General features: G+C 33.6%; 2 protein-coding genes across 11 annotated transcripts in view; one reads left to right on the top strand and one right to left on the bottom strand.

Annotated features, from left to right (window-relative positions):
* The window catches only part of LOC105831934 (AMP deaminase 2), a 40,295-nt gene extending 26,297 nt beyond the window's left edge, over positions 1-13,998 (top strand). For 6 of the 10 annotated variants that reach the window (XM_012672419.3, XM_012672420.3, XM_012672426.3 and 3 more), the window contains 11 exons: positions 7,637-7,790; positions 8,593-8,779; positions 9,170-9,268; positions 9,479-9,828; positions 10,039-10,236; positions 10,327-10,622; positions 10,699-10,825; positions 10,916-11,079; positions 11,164-11,458; positions 11,626-11,736; positions 11,891-13,998. In XM_012672419.3, coding sequence (XP_012527873.1) covers positions 7,637-7,790; positions 8,593-8,779; positions 9,170-9,268; positions 9,479-9,828; positions 10,039-10,236; positions 10,327-10,622; positions 10,699-10,825; positions 10,916-11,079; positions 11,164-11,458; positions 11,626-11,736; positions 11,891-12,061 — 2,152 coding nt within the window. In that variant the 3' untranslated portion in view covers positions 12,062-13,998. Of the gene's footprint in view, positions 1-4,632; positions 4,763-7,636; positions 7,791-8,592; positions 8,780-9,169; positions 9,269-9,478; positions 9,829-10,038; positions 10,237-10,326; positions 10,623-10,698; positions 10,826-10,915; positions 11,080-11,163; positions 11,459-11,625; positions 11,737-11,890 lie in introns of those variants that run through there. The other 4 variants (XM_012672422.3, XM_028194287.2, XM_012672429.3 and 1 more) reach the window with 3 other exon arrangements.
* LOC105828240 (UDP-xylose and UDP-N-acetylglucosamine transporter) lies at positions 13,792-16,636 on the bottom strand. The gene is made up of 5 exons (XM_012666482.3): positions 16,560-16,636; positions 15,931-16,147; positions 15,526-15,840; positions 15,304-15,455; positions 13,792-14,979 (listed from the first exon to the last, which is right to left on the bottom strand). Exons 1-5 carry the CDS (start codon positions 16,634-16,636, stop codon positions 14,736-14,738), a joined length of 1,005 nt encoding a protein of 334 aa, XP_012521936.1. The 3' UTR covers positions 13,792-14,735.

Genomic DNA, 16,636 nt, shown 5'->3' with positions numbered 1-16,636 from the left:
TATTGATTTTGTTATTTTTAAAAAATGAAATAGTTGTACTATTAATATAATATATTGTTAAATAAATTAAAAAATTGATGTTTATACAGATAAACCATAGATAGGTTACAATGTCACTTAACTTGACTCTTTTCGCTACTGAAAGTTATCTTACTCACATAGAGGGGGGCAAGATGACGAAATTGACACGTTCTTAGAAAATCAAAACTTTTTTAAATTCTAGTCTATTTAACAGCTTTTTAAGGTATATATATAAAACGCTTTAGTGAATCTAAAAACAAATAGATTATTATTTTTACACCGTCACAGAAATTAGGAAAAATTGATAAACCTTAAGGTCATCATATTACTCCCTTTCTCCTACGTTAATATTTGTAATAATACATCGGGTCGAGAGGAGCGTACATTCGCGCGTTATTTAGACTGTTGTTTAGCTGTATATAATCTTTGTTTATTGATTGCGTGAAAATCGCGGATTGTCTTGGAGCGGCCGTTGATCACCGATAAAATCGTCGTCGTCGTCGTGAACGGAATTTTCGTTGCTGCAGCCAATAAAGCTGCGATCAATAATTCAACGCGGGACGTGTGCCTGTTGGCCTCGAGACGCTTAATGTAACACGATAATTCAATTCGAAATGTGTGTCATAATCGTTAATACTTATTTAAAAATAGAACCCAATGGTGACGAGCAAAGGGTCACTTTTGGCGAGAAAGATCGATTCGCGAGAGCCGCGAAAAGCAAGTCGATAAAAATCTCAAGCGTGAAAAACTGTGAATCTCTCCCTCTGCTGGGAAAGACGCGCTCTCGGAGTCTTCAAATGCAAACCTTGTTGCGAAACACCCAGTATAACGACCTCTGGCTCAAAAATCGATCGTAGCCGGTCTTCATCATGAAACAAAAGCCAATAAGCTTATTCAAGGTAACTTCGCCCCGTTCATATTTCTGTCTGACTGGCTCCTTAACTGGAGGTACTCACGATATTTCAATATGATATTGAAGCATAGCACGAGTATTGCTCATAAAAGCAATGATATATATTTCGCGACGATGACACCGTCGGTGATATTCAGAGAGCAATATAACGATGCAACAGATAAATTGCCTCTGGAGGGGGAGATCTAAGAGACCAATTAAATAAGCCGATAAATACACCGCGCGCGTATATCACGATGCGTTTTCAATGACGCGTTTAGCATGCACAAAGGATACAGTGTGCGATGCGAGGAAAATTACGTCACGTAAGCGGAAACCATGTATCGGATGATTTTTACATTTTTACATCGGGCGATCGGCGAAGTGAGCGTCGCGGGCGGCGGAAAACGCGGAGGGACGCGCGCAGAGGCCGAGCGCGCGCGAGGGTGGCTCGAAAGGGGTTGTCCGCTGCGAGATTTGCCAGGGTCATCCGCTCAGTGCTCGTGCGGCTGCCGTTGTCACCGGACGTACACACCGGCAGCGTACGCGACTTCCGGCACGGTCGAAAGAGCTGCGTGCGCGCGGAGGAGGTTTGACTACCGTTCGCACGAGGCTGTGTCACGCTCCGTGTACATATATACAAACCGGTATAATAATGCACCAATCCGTGGAAATCGGGGCAAATGGACTTTACGTGCTAAACCGTCGCCGACACGATTATAGAGATTACCTTAAATCACCGGAATCTGACGAAACCGCGTCGATTTCGACTGCGTTTAATATTTCAACTTAGCTGCGGTCTCTGCGAAAAACTATGTAGCGTCACGTGATAAAAAAACACGCGAACAGAGATTAACTTAATGATTTTTTTTTTTTTTTTTTTTTTTTTGAATACGGGAAATATTTACAATAAATTCGACACAATAAATAACACGTTTTTCAATAATTGAACGTTCACTAATTAAAAAAAAATTGAGTACAATCTGATACAGATATAATGAAATCTATTTAATGTTATTCTATTTTTAATTTAGTCTATTTTATGTTAAATCGTTCTCTATACGTAATCGATTTGGAGAATCAGAGATTTTGATTTATCGATCCCCTCGCCGTGAGATGCAATTACTATATACATCGCCGAAGCTTGAGAACGTCCGTACTGCAACGCAACGGCAACCACCAACACGCGTTCGATTTCACATAACTGGCATATTGCGTGAGAGAGATGAAGTATAACGAGCTAAGAGTTTCGCGTTTATACGTGATTGGAGTGCAGCGGCATTAATCCTTAACGCGAACTACACATTGAGAACGAGATCGTCCGATGCTGGCGAGTGAGTCAATTGAAGAGAGGGACGCTTCTCGCTTGCGCTTAAACATCACGTCAACAGCACCGATGACGCAGAAACGTGCAATACGAATCGCAGTTCGAGGAGATATTCGATTTAAATTCATAATCATTGAGCTGAGATTTGAATTCATTAATGTCGTTTCCCGTCAATTTTCGCTCACCTGCGTGTTGCTCTTATAGTTTACGGAGATGCAAATTCAAATCTCGCGGATCTCGCGGAGACCCTGGCATTGGATGATCAGGGATTTACAAGAAATGAATAAGAAAATTCAGTAAAAGTGAAGTTTTACAATTTTTCAACCAGTGAATAAATATTTTGAAACTTTGAAGGTATTATTTACTTGAATGCGTCACGCATAAATTGATATTAGTGCGTCTAGCTATTTTGGCATTTTCCTCTTATAAACTTTTTAGTTGCGACGCTTACCGAGATTTATTGCGCTGGCGAAGCAAGTATATACAAAGGTGTGATAAACGTGTTTACCGCAACATCGTATAGCACACTATTATTTACACGTGAAATTTTGTTACTCTTTCACCACATCCCGCAACTATTTGCCAACCAAGTTAAATAGGATGCACTGACGCGAAAAATAAACAAAATAATAAGGTATCTGAACCGAATGAATCTAATTAATTGGTTTAATCCTTTGGGGATATTGAAATTGTAAGAATAAAGTCTTCATTTCAATAAAAAGTATATTTTTTTATATTAATTATTTTTAAATAAATACAATTTTTTTAAAATCTCTGATTATTATTATATGTTTATGCATTTAATAAGACCCGAATATAAAAAATAAATTAAAAATAAACATTATTTTTTAAAAACTAAACTTTTTTTTGAACATTAAAATAATCTTTGATAATTATCTTTGTAAATTGTTTTTGGAATTTTCTTCATTTAAACAGTTTTAACTTTTCATTAGCGGTATTGAAAATCGATAACCTCTGGTTTAAGTTATACACTTAACTTATGGTATCATTTAGGATATTGTTTCATATCTTTCTAACGACATTTTTCATATCATGCTTTACATTTACAATATCAATCTGCTGCTGAAATGGAGCAATGATTTTTAGTCACTCTTTAGAATAAATTTTTAGTCACTCTTTGTGCTTCATAAGTTGTAACTTTCTTTCTTTAGGAATTGAGGAAAGTTTGCGTGTTGGGATTGGTAAAAGTTTTTAGCTTTGCACAGATAGTGCAACAATGTGTTCTTCAGTGATGTCAGCAGATTTTATTATATATTTGTCACCAAATTTGTTGATATCATTTACTATAACAGATTTTGCATAAAATGATACTTTTTGTTGACAAAAATTGTAGCAAGCAAATTTGTTTTCAACAGACTAAGCTGATTGACATTTAATACGATACAATGATCATAAATGAGTCTTATGATGGCATAAAAAATATACTTAATGTAAACAATAGATACATGAATTTTTTGTTTCCTACTCTCTAAATTTCCTAGAGAAACATTACTCTAGGAAATTTAAAGAGTATAGTTAAGAAGTTGAATATTATAATATGTTATAATATATAATATATAATACAGAAAAATATATAAATAATGTGTGTTTAATAAACTTTTAAAAATTTTTTATGGTAAGTTTTCATTGTATTGAACAAATGTATTGCTGCTAGTTTTAATTTTAAATAATCATCTTCTTATCGGACCTATACTTTGTACATCTTTTAGACAAATAAAACGCGTTTTTAAATAATAAATTTAAAAGGTTTTTTCTGCTGAATTTATTTGTCTCAGATACCTTAGTAAACTAAAGGTTAATGATTAAAAAATATTAATATAATAGAAATAACATTAATTTACATTTCTTCTATTTATTTCTGCATGCACATGAATAAACTTCACTTGAGCGAATAAATTGTATACATATATTATTTTCCGTTTTTCTTTACAATTTATTTTAATGTGATATTTTTCGCTTCAGTGACTCTTTGTGTATTTTAATTCAACGCAAAATATTTTTTTCCGCGGAATGTAATTTCTTGCAGCAAAGTGATAATTATCGAATGAAGTTGGAACAATTATGTTCGTTTGACAGAACACAGCAAGGTGGTGAAATATATGCATAAAATTTTGGAAGAAACTGAGCAAGGACCACGTGGCTGCCATCGTGTTCCATCAGCTTCTATAAAGAGAACTTATCGAGTGTTCCGGCCGACTAATCATGAAAGATCGCGAAGATTTTCGGCCGGGTTACCGAAGATCGGGCAACACGGTCGATCTACGATTGTGATCGAGAAACGCTGTTATCATGTTCGTGAAAACTTTCTCGGAAAGGAATATCAAATGAACGTGGAGAAAAGAACGGCACGAATTTGCGTCGTGTTATTTGACTCGCACTTCCGCACTGCGATTTATTCCGCGCGTAAGAGCGATCGATCTCCAGCACGTGGTATCGCATAACATGTTCGCTGGCGCAATCGAGTCGAAACGATGGACAAGAGATAATAGGATTCTCCTAAGGTAATTTGTGGTTTGATATTATGAGAACAGAATGGTGAATTACACTTGTTTTTTAAATTCTCGTACTCGTAATTGTAAACCGAACATACAAGTCTGTTGCTAACTCTTGTGATTTGATCTATCGCTCTTATTTGATCAACATGCATTATAAATTATTATACTATGCGCTTAATATCATATTTGAGGGCAAACATGCAATTCAATACCGATATTCAATACTAAATATTCAGATTATTGATGAATTCAATTTTCACAATTAGAAAGAATAGGAAATCGCATAATTAATTTGTTATTGTAATACTGTTTAGAAATTTTATGATATATTAACTACGATATTAATATATAATATATTAATTTTTATTAATAACAGTAACATTATTTATTATATTATATTATTTGATCAAGCTTGTACTGCAAAGCAATACAAAATGAAACGGTCAAAACGAGCAAAGAATATGTTGGAATATATAAAAATTAACGTATTTATTCTCAGTTTATAACATTCAAAAAATATTGAGAATAACGTAACAATATAACGAACAGTTTTGGACTGACTTGTCCTTCTTCAGCGTACAATAACATATCAATACGATGGTAATAAGAACAGCGAATCTGACGCAAGCTTAAATCATGAATATAAAATGAAATAAAGGGTCAATTTTTCGGTTGTGAACCAGCAGATTTTTAACAAAGGCTGACATACACATAATACTAATCTTGTTCCGGACGGAAATTGACGTTGCAACTCAGCGCTATGTGCGCCTGAGGTATTTCATGATAGCGATATAGGAAATGCGACGGGACGAAATTGAACTACGTTCGTCGTTAATAAGCGAGAACAATTGTCATCTATCTTTCAATTTCTTCCTAAATGCTCATATCGCCAAATATCAATTCGCACAAGTCCCATATCGGAGGTAACAATCGAGTGGTAAAAAAACAATATGTATTAACAATTTCGTCTCACAATTAAAATTAGAATCCCAATAAGTTATTACTCACATGTAGCTCCAGTGTGAACCCGGTATATTTCCCCACTAAACCAGCGGAACGATGGGTAAAATAAATTTAAAGTCAACGGACTCGCATGATTTTTATTAAAACAAGTATATCTATATCTCGTGCAGTGGCGAACACGAGACTGGTATTGTATCTCTAACCGAAGCGTCTGTTTACGGTCAAAATACTTAAAATGTAGCATCCAACGAAAATCGATATGTTTCACGGACGAAGAGAGAATAGTCAAATTGTCGAGAATTGTCACTATTTTAAGCTGTCCAAAACATGTCTTTCATGAAATTAATCCCATTTTTTTTGTTCCTTGATGTGCATTATTTCTGAGACTATCTTTTGCGATAATTTTTTTCCGTGTCTAATATTAAAACATTGTACCAATCAAATGCATGGTTATACTGTGTGATATGATCAGAAACAACTGTATGTCTTGACGGGTCAAGTTTTATATTATTTTTATGTTCATTTATGCGTGTTTTTAAATGTCTCTTTGTCTGCCAGCATATGAAGCGTCGCAATTGGCACAATTTATCTTATATATTACATTGTCATTAGTAGTCCGTTAGTTTCTGTCTTTTTGCACTTTGACGATACTATTTAATTTGTTAATGCAACGGAAACCTATGTTGATGCATTTTCTGTCTAATTTTGAGGCGATTATATCGGAGACTTAATATAAGGCATAACTAAGAAAGATTTTCTTTCCTCCACTTCTTTCTCATCATTGGACTTATAATTCTTATCCACAATCACGTTATTTAAATTATATTTGTTAAGTCTCTTAATTCTTCGACCAACCTCCAAGAAACTTTTTGTTATATTGTTACATTATTCTCAATATTTTTTGAATGTTATAAACTGAGAATAAATACGTTAATTTTTATATATTCCAACATATTGTTTGCTCGTTTTAATCGTTTCATTTTGTATTATTATATTATATTAATTTTTAATTTAATATTTTTATGTTTGATTTAAAAGATGTGTAAAATATTTTCTTTTAAAAGTTATTTTATGTTTTACAAACCATTTTATTATTTTTTGTCAGAGATATTATTTTCAATGTATAAATCTCGTTATAATTCTCGATAATAATTATGAAATTATGGAAAATAGACCAAGATGACCAAATAGAAGGAATAAACCAAGTTGTATGGATAGACATTAATGAAACATCTCATGCGGGATGCATTAATTGAATAGCGGCTTACAGAGTTTTTAATTTGTGTATGACACTTATATAGAAAAAGAGTATCGCCTTGATATTCATTGATAACCTTCGGATCAAAAGTCCATGAAGTATCTGTCACGACTTCATCGAGTTTAACCTTTCTCTTTTGTGATTGAAGACTGTCGATCACAAAAATGTATTTCATATGCCGTTGTTGTAACCGTGAATTAACTTCGCTATAAATTTTCCCTATCGACGTTTGTATAAGATAATTTTAGATATTGTCCTGCATAGGGCAACTGTTAATACAACATATAGTGATATGAAAGAAAATTCTCTTTGCTTTAATTTAAAATGAAATAAAAATGAGATAGAATGTTGAAGCTTTAGGATTACAAATAGATTTTGCATTTTGTTACTCTTTAATTTTGAGTAAATTTTGTATTAATAACATTTAAACAAATCAAGTTGAGTTGCCGAGATTTTTTATATTTAAAATTCAAATATTGCAAAATAACTTATTCTAAGTCATCATCATCAGATTTAAATAAAAAATTGGCTTCTATAGTATTTTTAAAAATAATTGCGAACTATTTTTTGTAGAAATGTACTTTACTGTTAAATTTTATTTTATATAAAAAGGAATAGATTTTTTAAGAAAAGTAAATGGTTTTTTGCCTATTTAACAGAGTTGCAAAGGATCTTGAGGAACGCCGCAGTCATTATGAGCCATCGCTTCATCCAGGAATTCCTGATGACATTGATCATGCCTTTAAGATCGAAGAAAATGATTTTGTGCCTCATTTTCAACGAGTCTCCATATCTGGCGAAGACACTTCCGGGGTGGGTTTCAGACTGTTGATCTTAACTAATTTATATTTTTATAATAAAATGCTTTATGATTGTTATATTTTTAAATAATAGTGATTATTTGTCAATGATTTATTTGTATTTGTTATCTATATTTATTATCTTTTTATTGAATGCAGTGATAATTTAGAAATTGTTGCATTATATTTAATGATTATTTTTGCTATGACTTTTGCTATATACGTATATATATATATATATATTTTTTTTTTATGAGAATTAAGTAATTAATAACATTTTATAAATAATTAAAGTACATAAAAATTTGTTACCTATTTGATATTTTTTCGAGAAATAATTGTAAAATATCAAATAATTGACATGAGATTGATCTACTTGAGATGTAACTTCAGCTTTATGGTTTCACGGATGGTTTATATACGATATGTCTCTGGAGATTTTGTGTGAAATGGAAACCTTGAGACTGCGGATTTACGCATGAAACCCTTGTTCACCTAGCTTTTTCTCTCCCTTCATCTCTCATCCATATTAATCTATAAGAGATATTTTTAATCTAACTTTATCGTCATAATTTTGATGTGAAATGTATCAAAATCATTTTGAGCACAAATATTAATTTTTCATTAAATTTTAAATTAATTTATATATATTTTTTACTTTATTTTATTTTATAATCAAAATTATGTGACATAAATAAATAATAAATGTTTTGTAATTAACACTGCATGAACGTTTTTTAAAAATTACTTTGTTGCAACGTTTCTTATTCTGAATCATTTTATATTATCATATTTTATTTTTGAAAATAACGCAGGTACCTCTGGAAGATCTTCAAAGGGCCTCCAAAATGTTGGTGCAAGCGTTGGCAATACGTGAAAAATATATGAACAATTCCAAGCAGAGCTTCCCCTCTATTACTTCTAGATTTTTGCGTAGTATCGATAAAAGGCCGCTCACTACGGACGACGAAGTTCATCACGACGATCGCAAGGCGATCGAAGGTAATTATCGTTGATTGAGAAACGGCTCGAGTTTTAAAGTCACTTGTTAGAAATCCAATCCGATGTTCCATTGCCACACATATTCCCGTTGGACGTGCCTTCACTCGTGCCATTGTGTATCAAGGAAACGTAATTGTAAGCTTACAAAACACTTCAGCGCAATTAACATTAACGCTTCAAGCGCTCGATAGCAATTTAACGACGTCAAGCTGTTCGTGTTGTGTAATTTTTTCTTTTCTTTTTCGTTGAAAACGATGCATATCTAATTACGCGGCTCCTTGTGTGGAGCTTTATACAAAGCACAGCTTTAGTTTAGTGTGCTACACATTCTTTAGCGTATGAGTTAATGAAGAGTATATACGATGCCAGTTTTATTACATATTTCCTAAGGGAAAGAGCTACTGGAGATTGAGAAAGAAATCGGCGGCACTCAATCCGACGCGGACATCGACGCGCTGATCAAAGACGTCTCTCGGACAGGTCTTCCTAGTACCTATTAATATCCTTACCTTGAATTTCCTGTTGCACGCTGTTTTGAGTCACGCTAGCTACTAGCTACTTTTTGAACCATCGTAGAGTCTCTTTGACACGCGCAAGATAGTTTTATTTCTCTCGAAAAAAATCAAACAGCGCTGCGGCAACATATAATTGGCATGCTAAACGATGTTTCATTAACGCATCTTGATTAATTATCAACAGATCACCCGGTACATGCGCCTGCCTCTCGGGGCGATCCGTGGGAATGCGAATTTCCACCGACGAAGAATTACAAGATCGCACCGGTCAATGGCGTGTTCAACCTGTTCGCCAATGACGAGGACCTGGCTAACGGCAAGCCGCTCCCGTATTCGTATCCGGACCTGGCGACCTTCGTTCGGGACATGAACCTCCTGTGCGTCATGATTGCCGATGGACCTTTAAAATCCTTCTGTTATCGAAGATTGAGTTACCTCTCTTCCAAGTTTCAGCTACACGTGCTGCTAAATGAACTCAGAGAACTGGCGAGTCAGAAAGCCGTGCCGCACAGAGATTTCTATAATATTAGAAAGGTCTGTACATAAACGATTCGAATTCGCAAATGTATCAGGAATTTGTAAAGTCAATGTTTATTGTAAAATTAGAAACAGAATAATTTAATTTTAAAGCAAGAAATTAAAAAAAAGACTTAAAAATTCTTGTATGTTGTTGGAAGTTGATTTTTTCTGTTTCATCAGTGACGTGTGTGGTCAAATCGCGCTATTATATGATCGATTTCACAGGTTGATACTCACATACATGCGGCTTCGTGCATGAATCAAAAGCACCTACTCAGATTCATCAAAAAAACGTTGAAGAATCACGCCGACGAAGTCGTCACTTGTTCCAAAAGTGGTGAGACCATGACACTCCGCGAGGTTTTTCAATCTATGAATCTGACGACCTACGATTTGAGCGTCGACATGTTGGACGTGCATGCAGTAAGTATCTTTTCGAATAATGATTATGTTAAGTTATTGAAACACCCTTCAAAAAGTAATATTGTATATTACTTTTCCTTTTTTTCACAGGACAGAAACACATTTCATAGATTTGACAAGTTCAACGCGAAGTACAATCCTATCGGTGAGAGTCGCTTGCGTGAGGTTTTCCTCAAGACTGACAATTATCTGAACGGCACGTATTTCGCGCGGATAATCAAGGAGGTCGCAAGCGATCTTGAGGAGTCTAAATATCAGAATGCAGAGCTGCGTCTTTCGATTTACGGCAAAGGTCCAGAAGAGTGGGATAAATTAGCTAAGTGGGCAATCCAGAGTGACGTCTATTCGGATAATGTGCGCTGGCTTATACAGATTCCTAGATTATAGTAAGTTTATCGTACCGGTTTAATGCGCAACACTTAAACTCGATGAATTTCTCACAACTCGCACTTTACATTGTAGTGATATCTTTAAACTGAACAAGCTTATGACGAACTTCCAAGAGATTATTAACAACATCTTCCTGCCGCTCTTCGAAGTGACCAATGATCCTAATTCTCATCCGGAGCTGCATAAATTTCTTCAATACGTACGTTTATCCATTTTATGTTATTATTCTTATCTATTTTTGTTACTGTTATTTTCTGAAATCTTTAAATTTGTTTTGTAATTGTCACAGGTAATAGGTTTTGATTCTGTAGACGATGAAAGTAAACCAGAAAATCCTCTCTTCGATAAAGATGTTTCTCCACCTGCAGAATGGGATGATGTAGAGAATCCGCCATACGGATATTATCAATATTACACTTATGCAAATATGACGGTTCTCAATCACTTTAGAGCGTATGTTGATCATTAAATTTTTCGATTTTATTTTGAGTAATTATCTTATTACATTTTGAACGTAAAATAAACGTTCTCTTACAGAGAACAAGGTTTTAATACATTTGTCCTGAGACCTCACTGCGGTGAAGCAGGACCCGTTCAACATCTCGTGTGTGGCTACATGATGGCGGAGAACATTTCACACGGCCTACTGCTCAGAAAAGTTCCCGTGCTTCAATATCTGTATTACCTGGCGCAAATTGGCATCGCAATGTCGCCGCTTAGTAACAATTCACTTTTCCTGAATTATCACCGTAATCCACTTCCAGAATATCTTGCTAGAGGGCTATGTGTAAGCTTGTCCACGGATGATCCTCTCCAATTTCATTTTACTAAGGTAAACAGTTATTGTATAAACTATGTATTGTAAAACAATAAGTATACAGTATTCTTTTTTGTGTTTTATAAAATTCATGAATATTATACATAAAAATAATTATTGCTGTACATTAATTGCATCTCATAGTTGATTTGATATATGTTGATACAATGCATTCATTATAGGAACCTTTGATGGAAGAATATAGTATTGCTGCGCAAGTGTGGAAACTCAGTTCGTGTGATATGTGCGAGCTAGCACGCAATTCCGTTCTAATGAGTGGTTTTCCACATAAGGTAAATAATTATATCAGCTCTTTAATCTTCCGTGTACATAAAGAACAATCTGAGAAATCGAATTGACGTTTCTTCAAATGTTCTACGAACTTATTATAGTGATAACGCATCTTTTTTGTATTTCACAAAAAGTGATTTATTTTTTATCTTGCAGAGCAAGCAGTATTGGTTGGGACCTAACTATACGAAAGAAGGAGTCGCTGGTAACGATATCACTCGAACTAACGTACCAGACATACGAGTAGCCTATCGATATGAAACCTTAGTTGACGAACTATCCAATATTTTCAAGGTCGTGGAGAAACCTGAGTCACTTCCTTTTTAATAATCCATTACCATTTGGATTTTGTCAAAACCGATAGATCGATTAATGTGAAATGATGTTCAACTCAAATATCGATGAATTACGAATATGCATGTGATTTATTCTTGTGATACCTGATTTTACATTGACTATAGAATATTTTTCAGACGAATTATGAATTCACAGCGCATTATTTTCTCCTATTTCTAAATTATCGATTTTTTTTGTCATATGTACAATAGGGTAAAGGCGGGCATTATGGCCATAGTTTCTATTTGAGGTCATAATTTTCAAACAGCTGGCTTTTTTAATTCGTAACTTTCTGAAATTCTAGTGTATTTAATAAGCTTTAATGACGAAATGTCTTGATCAATTAAAATCTATCCATATTCGAAGAAAAAAAAAGAATCTGAAAGCATGCGTTTTGGCCATATTAAACGTGAGGTGGATAATATGGCCAACTATAAAAAAAGTGTAACATTTTGCAAAAGTGAGGCAATTTTAATTGTACAAAACATAAACATTGAAGCATTTGAAACGTCGGATTGAGGTAGCTGGCTCGCTCGAATCTCGGGCTTGCTTTCTTTCTCTCTCTCTCTCCTCTCCAAACCACAAATAACAACAAAATAGAAAGGTTCTTGTTACCAAACTTCAAGAATAGCTGCAATAATTGGTTTTTATACATTATCGATGTTTATCAATGTTTAGAATATTTAATACGGGCATTGTGGCCATATTACCCGCCTGGCCATAATGCCCGCCTTTACCCTATAATTCGAGGATGAAACTTTGAACAGCATCAATTGAATTATATTTTATGTATTGAAGTACAATCTTAAATATTTTATATCACAGAAAATTATCATATAAAAACGTGTTTAACCTCGCAATCTGTATCGCATAATATAAAGAAAAACGAGATTGTAAATATGTAAAAGATCAATGTGATTTCGTAAAGTATTACAATTCTGTACTAAATTAGTCAAGTTAATTCTATATAATTTCTAAATTGATTTCATAATTTAGTAAAATAAAAATCTATTTGTTGCCGACATAAATTATATGACTTTTACCCCAAGTAGCAAGGTGACGTCAAATAACGTTTTAATGACGTCTTCTTGACGTTTCAAACGTCATTAAAACATCTTTAAGACCATATTTGACGTCAGTTTGCTACTTGGGACGTATGTATCGTTTAATTATCGTACATCTTTTTTTAAAACTAATCGCAAGAATAAATCGATAAGAATTATTTATACATATACGTTGACCAATTTAATAGTAGTTGTTAGATTTCTTCTATTGTTGCAACGTTTATAATACACATTAGCGTATATGCCGTATATACATATTGTAATACGAACTACTAAGCTAGAAACGAATATTACATTTATTTACCTTGACGTTAAGCTCGTGATAAAATAAGTTCAATTTTCATATCACGACTGTGTACGGTGACAACGGTATCCCTTTCTTGGATTTTAGTTTTATTTTCTTACATTTTTGTACATTTATATTATAATCGTGTTTGATGTTTGTTTCGGCGAGCATTCAGATAGCTAGCTCGTATACGGTTAGTTAACTCGTGCCATTGTACATCCTTCTTTCCACAAATAGTGTAAATACGAAATTAATTTAGATATAACTAAATTAGATGTAACTAAGATATTTTACGAGTTACATGCGTGCCAAGATATAATGCAGCGACATAAACATGTTTCTCGTTGTTTTAACTTTATGGATCTTTTTACTTTTTTTTTTGTGTCTGCCATTTTCTGAAAGAACTTTCCGAACAACGAGCCTAAGAGATTTAAATTAAGTGATGTACGATCATCTATAACACTGTGCCCTGATATCGAATTTAAATTAAATTGTTGCTAGATAGAAAGATATATATTTATTGTAAAAAAAATATATACTATATCAAACGAAAATATACTTGCATCGTTAAAACTGAACTTGCGAAATTATTGATCAAATTAACGATAGTGCAATTTATACGCGAGCAATTAACAAACTAATCCATCAGATACATATATAGCGATGAAAAAAGGGAGTACAATTCTTTTATTCATTAATTAAATATGAAAGTATAATTGAGGTAGAAATTACATTTTAAAAATCATCCGCTATTATTTTCCAAAAACAAATTTATATAAAACAGAGAAGAGAAGACCATTTTTACGTCATATCTATTCGAGAATGGTTGCGTTTATTAGTAAAAGCAATTTTGCAATTATCATTAAATATAATGCGGGGTCTACAATAGCAGCAGGAGTAATGGAGTAGGAGTAAGAAGTAAGAAATATGAAATGAGATTTGCCCATTTCGTTTACTCCCGGTTTTTAATTGGTTAATTGTTACTCTTACTCCTTACTCCATTACTCCTGCTGCTATTGTAGACCCCGCATAAGAAAATTCTTTTGTACGAGTGATTTATACATTTAGGTCTGACAGAAATTAAGGACAAAAACTAATATTGTAGATATTAAAGACTCTTATAACAGTCGCAAAGCTGCTTTTTCTGCTAAACGCATCTTCTTTTACGTACTGCTTTTATGTATCGAAATAATGCAACAAAAAAAAAACTACAAAATGCCTTGAACAGCGTTCATAATTATGTAGTTAATAGTAATAAAAAAATGATTATTTGCCTGCTTTAAAATTAATACATTTTGTTTTTTTATTGTAAAATTTATTCCATTTTCTTCGTTTTAGGTACCTGTAAGCTTTGTGTAATCTTTGGTATCACTTCCGTGAAAATAATTGTACCTGTGAAGACTAGTAGAGTACCAATCCAGTGATATATAGTAAACGGGTTTTTGAAATAAATTATAGAGAATAACAATGACAGGAACTTTCGCAACGTTATTACCAGAGTAACTGTGAGAGAGGTGCACTCTGTTGTTAACACAAATACAGAGCTGATGCACATGTATCTGAAAGTACAGTTAAGGAGAATATTTCAAAGAGATGTTATATATTCCTCATATAGAAATTTTACAAACAGTATTGTCAATACCAATAAATACTGGCAATATTATTCAAATCATTGTATGATATAATAATACTCGAGAATCGAGAAATTCGGATCACTGTCAGTATTCTATATCAATCCGTCATCATATTATTAATCACACATGATAATATTACCAGTGTTTGTTATTAACAATGTTATTCGTGCAAGTCCCTATATCAGATATATCAGATGTTATGATATTGTGTGTGCATATTTGTATATAACTGTGTTTAGAAAAGGATACTGCGTCAGAACATTTCCAATTAAATATACAATTAACGATGGCATATGTATATCAATGAGAGGTAACCTTAGTGGTTCAGATGCAAGTGCAAAGTTCCAGTGATCGTAAATATTAGGCGCTAGCGTTAGGAAGAATGGCAGAGGTAACAAGTGCTGTAACAAAATTTTCATCGTATTGTCAATTGGTATGGTGCTGATATTTAATACAAGAAGAAAAACTTACTGTATAATACAAAGCTTCTCGCGCGTTTTTACCATATCGGCTGTACAGTACTTCCTGATAAATACCCATTCTTGCGGAAACAAATAAGGCAATTGTGAGCAGCGATATGCCTAGGGTCCACCAGAAGAAGTCCTCCCATGGCGTCGTGGGTACTTGCACTATATTTTTCTGCTGCAAAGATTTAATCTCTTTGCCGCTAACAATTGTGCAGAGCGCTATTCCCGAGGTGATCATGAATACTGACAAGTATTTGCTAAACACGTATTTTTTGTTTAAAATAACAATACCCATAATCATATTGGCTATAAGAGAACCCTGAAACAACACAACGTACAGCATATACCTACAGCATATACGATAAAGTCTGCAACTTGTATTTGTTACCAGAATTTGTCGACTACTTACAGCTCTAAATATCATGTGCAACGGCATAGGGATATTAAAATCGAACGCATAATTATTGCACACATTGGCAATAAAAAACATTGTGACCAAAATTAAATAATCCTTTATGCCTATGGTTGGTGTGACAGTGCCACATTTGGACGTGAATAAAAATCCTTCAATGGCTATAAAAAGAAACTGCAAGAACGTGATGAGATTCCCACTGCCAGGATCATCCCTGAAATAAAAAATTATTTTATCATCCATTCCTTAGTGTCATTTCACAATTGTTATTTTTTCACAATTTTGAATAAAGTATTATAAATGACAAGTGCTTTACCTTTAATATTAATCCATTATTATTAATGTAAATCACGCACAAATTTAATCTAAATTTCGTTTTTATATAATTTAAATTACTCTTTATATTTTTCTAGTTTTAAGAATTACAAAAAAAAAAAGGTAAAGAATAAAGCAAACCGAGACTGACGTTAATTTACAAAGATAAAAATGGATATAAGTCTTATCCAATAATGGACATTGAGCATGAATAAAAGATGAGATAATGTTCTAAAAATTTTACTAGACAGCGTAAAGCGCGCGCTGTTACGCAACACTGGCAGGTTGGCCGAATCATCGGTCATACTCACTTGACAAGCAGTTCCAAAAACACGACATTGGTGCAGCAGCCGAGGAAGACACAGAACACCGCAATAGCCGTCCGCAT

The sequence above is a fragment of the Monomorium pharaonis genome, chromosome 3 (assembly GCF_013373865.1).
Source record: "Monomorium pharaonis isolate MP-MQ-018 chromosome 3, ASM1337386v2, whole genome shotgun sequence".
NCBI classification, from domain to species: Eukaryota; Metazoa; Arthropoda; class Insecta; order Hymenoptera; family Formicidae; genus Monomorium; species Monomorium pharaonis.
Note: the sequence above shows the minus strand (reverse complement) of the source record. Positions and strands in the feature narration are given on the sequence as shown.